Source organism: Phocoena phocoena, chromosome 15, assembly GCF_963924675.1.
Source record: "Phocoena phocoena chromosome 15, mPhoPho1.1, whole genome shotgun sequence".
In the NCBI taxonomy this organism is placed as follows: domain Eukaryota; kingdom Metazoa; phylum Chordata; class Mammalia; order Artiodactyla; family Phocoenidae; genus Phocoena; species Phocoena phocoena.
In genome coordinates, this window is record NC_089233.1 from 43251255 (window position 1) to 43259609 (window position 8355).

At 57.4% G+C, this 8355-nt stretch overlaps 1 protein-coding gene across 1 annotated transcript; it reads right to left on the reverse strand.

Moving 5' to 3' along the window:
- Positions 1-4000: 4000 nt before the first annotated feature.
- CD93 (CD93 molecule) lies at positions 4001-6255 on the reverse strand. The gene is made up of 2 exons (XM_065893366.1): positions 4289-6255; positions 4001-4025 (listed from the first exon to the last, which is right to left on the reverse strand). Exons 1-2 carry the CDS (start codon positions 6208-6210, stop codon positions 4001-4003), a joined length of 1947 nt encoding a protein of 648 aa, XP_065749438.1. The 5' UTR covers positions 6211-6255.
- Positions 6256-8355: the final 2100 nt, after the last annotated feature.

The window sequence follows — 8355 nt, forward strand, 5'->3', positions numbered from 1 at the left end:
CAGATTCCCATGCTAAACCTATTGTTTCAGGGATGGAAATATGTAGGGGACATTACACCATTTTGCAGCTGCTAGAAAGCAATGCTTTCCTGTTTTCCTGGTTTAGACAATGGAGAAGCTAAGAAGAAAAATAATAGGAAAAGGCTTTCCTAGATTTGCTTTAAAAAAAATACTGTGGGGCTTCCCTGGTGGCGCAGTGGTTGGGAGTCCGCCTGCCGATGCAGGGGACGCGGGTTCGTGCCCCGGTCCAGGAAGATCCCACATGCCGCGGAGCGGCTGGGCCCGTGAGCCATCGCCGCTGTGCCTGCGCGTCCGGAGCCTGTGCTCCGCAACGGAAGAGGCCACAACAGTGAGAGGCCCGCGTACCGCAAAAAAATAAAAAATTAAATTAAATTAAAATTTAAAAACTGTGTCATTTTGAATTTAGTGCTTTTTTGGGGGGATCAAATCTCATCTCTGTTCTCTTAATTTTCACAGAAATATATATGGGAAAGAGATTTGGAATAAAAGTAGCTAATGATCAAATCCACATCCTTCAGAGGTTGTTCAGGGGTGAAATCCAGGCCCCTCACAATGTGCTCAAATGAGGGCTCATGACCAGGACATAAAAGACGCAGCTACACATATGTGTGCGAGAGAGAGACTCATTCCCAGTTCAGCTCCTCCTGCACCACACACACATGTTTAATTTTTCATTCCACTTTCTTGCCTGATCATGGGGAAGATGTGAGGACGAGCCTTTAGGAGAGGTCGCTTGTCTCTCCTTGACTGACACTTAGGTCTGAGATGGCCTTGCCAGGCCTGGTGGTGACCGCAGCCTGCATCCCTCCCGGCCTCAAGTCAGAACTGGCAAATTCACCCACTTAATGCCGCTGGGAACATGGCTCAGGCACCAAAAGGGACACCAGCACAGCTGCTTCTGCCTCAAGGCCACACTGTGGAGCAGCCGTGGCTCATCGCACAAAGGACACTCACCAGGTCCTCCACGCCCAAGGTGATTTTGAAGAATCGCCCCGCCCTTGACTGTCTACACTCGGCTTCCCCAGGGGACTGTCCCCCTGCATCAGCCCTTCCCAATGGCCAACGAGAGAAAAGAGCAGTGATCTCAGTGATCATCCCTGAAATTCAGGAATGGGTGTGTTTAGGGAGACATCCTCCCTTTAATTTATCTCCTGAGGAGGTGGTGAGTTTGTCCCGAATATAAAATTAGTGAACCATGAGAAATTCTTTGGAGGAAAGTCCAAATTGTCTTTGAACCTGTTGCCAAGGGGAGCCTCTCCTTGACCCCAACACTCAGCTTGCTCTGCCTCTCAGCAGGTCAGGGAATCAGGGACAGAACAGTGCCTGGTCGGCCCCTGTCCAGCCCAGGGTCACGGCTGGAGGAATCTCTGTGTGGCAGAGCCCACCTCTCCCCATGTCCATCTGTCCGTTTCCCTGGATGTCACGGCCGAGCCACCTGGGCCTCTGGATAAATGGATACTTTGTCAATTGGCCCCGAGCTCCCAAAACAAGGATTCAAATACCCTAGCACAAAATGACAGCCGTGTTCAATGGGAGAAGAAACCCTCGGTTTGAGGCTTTTCATCAGAGTCACTGCCCGAGGTGGTCCAGTCTGGGGATTGCGGCCACTGCTGGGCTGTGGCTGTGAGGGCAGGTAGACCCCACTTGCCTGCAGAGGGACTGACTCTGACGGAGGGGATTTGGAGAAACTGTGATTTACCCACCCATTTCTCCCCACCCACCCCCGGGGGGGATGTCGCAGTGGGTGGGAGGCGAGACAGGGCTGCATATTCACCTCCCCACCCCAACCAGAGAAGAATTCAAACACGGAGACCAAATGGGGCTGGGCTGTAGAAGAAACCACATGAACGCTGAAACCAAGGGCACGTCGGTGACCTCAGCCAACTCAAAGCCAGGGGACCACGGGGGTCAGGGGCAGCCTGGATTAGCAATGTCCCCCTCGCCCCAGTGACAAGGGTGAGGGCCGTAAAGCCCTAGAGGAAAGCACCTCCTGTAAGTGCAGACACCAGCCACGGAGTGCACACATTGCCACGAGCAGCCCGATGGTCAGCGCCGCACGGCATACCACCCCGGGGGCCGAGGGACACAGCCTTCACCCCCTGGAGTGCTAAACCCCAGTGTTCCGAGTGGGAACTGCAGAATATTAGGTGGCTTTAAAAAGCAGACACTTCGAACCCCCTCCTGGGTCCTATCAGGCCTCTCTCCTTCCTTCTTTCCCCCAACCCCCTCCAGTTTTCCATTTTCTTTTCTTCAAAAACGGAGCTATAGGGCTTCCCTTGTGGCGCAGTGGTTGAGAGTCCGCCTGCCGATGCAGGGGACATGGGTTCGTGCCCCGGTCCAGGAAGATCCCACATGCCGCGGAGCGGCTGGGCCCGTGAGCCATGGCCACTGAGCCTGCGCGTCCAGAGCCTGTGCATCCGGAGCCTGTGCTCCCCAACGGGAGAGGCCACAGCAGTGAGAGGCCCGCGTACCGCAAAAAAAAAAAAAAAACCAAAAACGAAGCTATAGCACCTACATTTCAAAACTGGCAAAAGGGCATCTCCTTGACTCTGAAGGCCGTGCACACAGAGTGCCGACCTCTGGGGCGGAGTGTGGATCCCGGCAAGTTCCCTCTCTCTGTCCTGCGCCAGAGTGGCCGAGCCCCCGTGCCCTCTGGGTGCCCGGGCCTCCCGTGCCGCTCAGGCAGCTTCTAAGGGCTCTGGCCTGCAGTGAACCCGGGCTGCTTTCCAGGCACCCAGGCAGAACTGGCAGGGACAGAGAGCCACCGACAACAACAGTCTTAGTTGTGGGAAATCTTTGCAAGTGAGCACTTAAACGCGAGGCTATAAATTAAAACGGCTGTGAGCAGTGTCTGCGGTTGCACAAGATCGCAGTTATTCTCTCGTTCTTGCTTCCTTCCCTCTCGCCCCCTCTTTTAAGGAAAAGAGCCAGGGGATTCCTGTACCATAGGCGGCTCTGGGCCAGCACCCGCGGGACTAGTCCTGACTTGGTGGTGCTACGGCCGCAAGCCAGGATCAGCTCTCAGGAGGCATCAGCCACCGTGAACTGTGCTAAAGGCTTATGACAACACGTTTAAACCTCAGCCGGGCAGCTCGCTCACATCCTCCAGACACCATCAGGGCATCCAAGCCCAGGCAGCTGCAGAGGGGGCAGGACAGCAGCGGGGGCATGGGGCCGCCTGGCCCAGAGACCAGTGGTCCCTGACCTTTGTCCTCACGAGCGTCTGTCTCATCAATCAAGCCTGTGGTGACATCAGTACATTTATTTAGACGAATTGATTCAAGTAGTTTTGAAACAAACTCTGCCCTCTCACTCTAGCTTCCAGAAGCACTTCTAACTCACTTCGTAAAACTTTCCCCACGTTGTTCAGATTTCATCTGCAAATAAACTGAAGACTTACTAGAACCTGAAGAACTAGAAGATACGATTACTAAACGTTCTGTCTCCGTGCCACCGAAGCAGATGGAAACCCAGGAATGGAAAGGAATGTCTCCAGCCCCAACATGTTCCCTCGGACAGAAACAGAGCTTCTTGCATAATCAAACAGTAGATCGACTCAGCCTCCGTCACACCAGGAGACACAAATCATTTCAGTCCTAATTTTCCCTGGTTCACAACTTCTTCTTCGATGGTTACGAGGGCAGAGAAGCAGTTCAAAGGGAGCCCGTTAGCCCCTGACTTGTCACGCCCAATCCAGAATCAGGGTGAAATGAACTCAGTCACATTTGAATTTGAACAGGGAGAGGGAGGGAGAATTGTTAACATGTGTCAAATCCCTGAAAGGACACCGGACCCACCACTTACACAGCACACGCGTGTGATACCTGCACAGGTCAAGTTGCCAGGCGTTTAAAGAGAAGATTGGCAACTATTTGCTAAGATTCCAGTCCAGTCTTCCAGGAGGATGGGGGTCCTGCTTCCAACAGGCACCTGCCTCTGAGGACGGCGTCACTGTCAGTGTCTTGGGGCCTCCTCAGCTTCAACAGTCTGTCCCTGGCGTCGGACTGTGGGGAACAAACGGGGGCACATTGGAGGCTGCTGCCCCAGCTGTGCCGTCTGGACCCCGGGCGTGGGGACAGACCCACGGGCACCGAGCCACGGGCAGGGCGGCACCGCCCGTGAGCACACGCAGTCCTCGGGTGACCCCAGCCTGGGCCATGCCTGCCCCTCTCCCTCTGCCTGCTGCATGCCCTGGCCGCTGCCTCCGCCCCAGCCGGTGCCTGCCGCATCCCCGCTCCCGCCCCCTTGGCAACCCAGCCTCCTTCACCTGTAGGGGTTCTCCATTGCCCTGCTCTCGGCTCGCTCAGGGACCCAGGCGTAGCTGTCTGCTGCGCTCTGCGGCTTCTTCTCCTTCTCCTCCCTCTTGGCTCTGCGCTTGCGATAGACCAGGAGCCCCAGAGCCAGAGCCAGCAGGAACAGGATGGCCACCACAGTGCCCAGGATGTAGAACAGGAGCAGCTTCTGCCCGTCCGTGCCATCGTCGCTTTGCTTGGCGGTGAAATCCTCACCTGCGGAAGCCTCACGGCCAGTGGTGGCCGTGGGGTGATGGGTGCTGGCCTCCATCCAGACACCAGGGGACCCACTGGGGGCCAGCATGTCAGGTGGGGCAAGGGAGATGGGGGCGCTGTCTGGGAGGGAGGGTCTCCTGGCGGCTGGCGCCACCGTGGAGGCGCCCTCGGGGTTGTCCCTGGTGGGACTGGACGTTGTGGCAAAAGACACGAGCCTCCCCTCTCCGTCTCCTGTGGCCTCCCCTTGGGGAGGCCCAGCTGTTGGTCCTAGGGATGTGAGGCCCCCAGTGCAGGAGACCCCATCGGGGGACAGCTCCCAGCCTGGCAGGCAGCCACAGCGGAAGGACCCCTCCGTGTTGAAGCACAGGCTGTCACAGAGGCCGCCCTGCGGGCCCGCACACTCGTCCACGTCCACGCACCGGGTGCCGTCCTCCCCGGCCAGGACGTAGCCCTCCTCGCAGGAGCAGTAGAAAGACCCATCTGTGTTGGTGCAGCCCTGGGCACAGGGCGAGTGGCTGGGGGCACACTCGTCCACATCCACACAGGCCCCCTCTCCGGGGCCACCAGGCTCGTAGCCCACCCAGCACTCGCAGCGGAAGCCCCCGAGAGCGTTGACACACTCCTGGGCACAGGGAGCGCCCTGGCACTCGTCCATGTCCACGCAGTCCTGCTGAGTCGAGTCTAGCCGGTAGCCTGGGGGGCAGTGGCACACGAAGTCCTTCCCGAGGGGCCCAGGGATGCACGTGGACCCCCCTCCACACGGGCTGGAGCTGCAAGGGTTCCGAGGGGCGCAGGTGACCAGGTCGTCCAGCAGCCGGAACCCCGGCCGGCAGCCGCAGCGGAAGGAGCCTTCCCCACCCTCGAAGCAGTCCTGCTGGCAGCCTCCGTTGTTGAAGTCGCAGCTGAACTTGGGGCTGACACAGAGGGGCCCCGAGCTGTCCCAGTCAAACACATCGGGGGCCTTCTCCTTGCACAGGAAGTAATGCTGCCAGCTCTCGTCCCCGTCCCCACAGGCCACGTTGGCCATGGAAGCGAAGGGCACGGCCTGCAGGGAGGAGCTGGTGGCCTGGAAGGGGGTGGTGTAATTCACCTGGCCCGGGCCCCCCAGGGTCAGCGGCCGGCACATGCCTTTGAAGCTGAACTTGCACACAAAGCCCTCGATGCTGCTCCCAGAAAACCTGGAGCTCCCGCACGGACCCTCGGTCCACCTGGAAAGGCGGCTAGCCAGGGCCGGCGCGGACAGGTCCAGCATCAGGGACACACAGCGCTTGGAGGTGCAAGAGTTCTTGGCCTCCTTGTGCCAGTTGGTATACGACGTGTCCTCCCCGCCGCCCACCCAGCTGAAGCCCTTCAGGGGCAGGTTGCTGTCCAGGCACTTGCCCTTGTCTCGCTGGAGCCCAATCCAGAACCTGCCCATGCGCTCTGCCAGGGGCGCCCCCGGTGGCAGGAGCTGGGCCAGGGCGCCCTGGACGTGCAGGGCCTCCTCCTCGCTCTTCACCGTGGCCAGGTTGCCCCCTTTCTTGCTGCAGTGGAGCTGGGCGTCGTCCGCACTCAGCTTGACCCTGTGGGCTGTGTAGCAGGCAGCCCCCGCGCAGACCACGGCCTCCTGGGCAGCGGCAGCCCCCGCCCAGGGCTGTACCACCAGCAGCAGCAGCAGCAGGCCAGTGGAGCCGGCCATCATGGCCTCCGTGTTCCCCTGGGCGGGAGGCTGGCGGCCCGGCGGTGACAGCAGCAGTCCCGGCTGAGCTCCGAGGGGAGCCGAGGGCTCAGACGTGGACACTCCGTCGCAGGGAAGGACACAAAGGCTGAGGGCTTTCCGCGGCCCCCTGACCCAAGGCGCATCCTGTCGCTGCACTTCTTATTCCTCGCCGGATACGGGGGCTTCCTGTGCTGAATAGCTTCTGACTCCTGTTGCCTTCATCACGCTTTTGTTGTTCATAAAAGGAGCCAGGCAACGTCGCTGGGTCCCGAATAAGGAAGCACGGTGGCATGGGGGAGGGGAGGGGAGACGTTCTTTTGCAGCTTGGAGACACCGGCTGCTTTCTTTGGGGGCCCGTCCTCCTTCCCATCCGCGTGAGGGCACACCGTGGAGTGAGTAGATTTGGGGGACCAGGAGCTTGAGAAACTCACTTGGTTATCCCATAATAAAATTCCACTTTGGCTTGCAAACAACCAGAAGAGGAAAAAACTAATCCGCAGACTTGAGACACGGGGCCACGGATGGTTGTAATTTTCAGCCTTTTTTAGAAGCAAACTGGACTTTCCTTTTCCCTCTCTCATGTTCCCTTTGGCTTTGAAAGTCTTTTTCTCTTATTCCCCCCATCGTGAACTTTAAATAGATAGGCAATTTTAAAATAGGAACGGGGCCGTGGGAATGTCTGAGTTTCTAACACGACGCCAAGCTCCTCGAGAACATTCAACCAAATTGGGTGAAATTGGGCAGTTTTCAGGGTTTCATAGTGCAAATATTGTGTTGTGATGTAGCAGCGTCACAGAAAGCACCAGAAAGGAAAAATGAAAATGTCTCTGGCCTCACAGCCTTGGGCTTGCACGCCTGCTTTTCCTTAGCTCGGGGGTTACGGGAAGGGCAGGAGATCTGGGCCCAAATTCAGTCCAGGCCGTGGCCGACCTCCTTCCGCACGGTGACTCATCAAAGGCCCTTGAATCTAAAAGTTCTTTTCCTGTGATGACAGAGGTGTTTTGCTCATCGGGGCTATCTCTGGTTGGGGGTCCCTGAGAAGTAGACCCCAGACAAGGATTTGGGACAAGCAGTTTATCTGGGAGGGGAAGTGATACAGGGACAAGGAAGGGGCCAGCACAGGGTGACACTGAACAAGCAGGTGACCGGGGGCTCCTGGGGCTCCTGGGCTCCCCAGGAGACTGTGTGGACCATATGTCAGTCTCCCCAGTGAGGGGAGGGGGCTGGACACGCCCCTTTCTGCTCCACTCCCCACTGGAGCCGCGACTCCTGGCGCTCTGGGTGGATGGTAAGGGCCCAGTACCCAGAGGGAACGCTTCGTGGAGAGTGGCAGGACCTGCCCAGGGGCTGAGCTGGGGCACCTCAGAGACTGTCTCTCCTCAGAGATTCGAGAAGGGCGTCCTGGGAGTTGGGAACTCACTGGCTTTCAGCCTCCACAAGGGATAAAGCACCCATCTCAGATTCCAGTCAGAGACCCCTCAGGGGGTGCTCCCTATGTCCTTTTTATCTAATCAGATGTTTGCGAGAGTCCAGAGATGCTTTCTTAGGACCCATAGAATTCTCCCTGTGCTCTTTAGTGCCTATGGAGACCCAACCATCCACACACCCATCTATCCATCCATCCATCCATCCATTCAAACATCCATCCATCCATCCAACCATCCATCCATCCATCCACCAACCCACCCATACATCCATCAGTCCAACCATTCATCCATCCATCCATCCACCCATCCTTCTATCTATCTATCTATCCATTCATGCATTCATCCTTTTATCTATCTACCTGTCCGTCTAGCCATCCATCCATCCACCCAACCAATGTTAATGAAGCCCTTATTATGTGCTGGGCTTGGCATTGGGATTCCAGGAGAAAACTCCTGCCTTCATGACCCTTGACATCTCTTAGAGTGAACAGATTTGAACATGTTGAACAGCTGTAGCTGTGACAGGTGCCTCAGGGTGTCAGGAGAGGTCCTGTTGGGGTTGGGGGGTGGGCAGTTGGGACAGGATCCTCTGGGGAAGAAAGGCAGTGGAGCTGGAATTTAAAGGAGGAATAGGGAAGAGAGGAAATGATGTCCACATGGGGGAATACCATGTATCAAGGCCCTGTGGAGGGAGGGACAT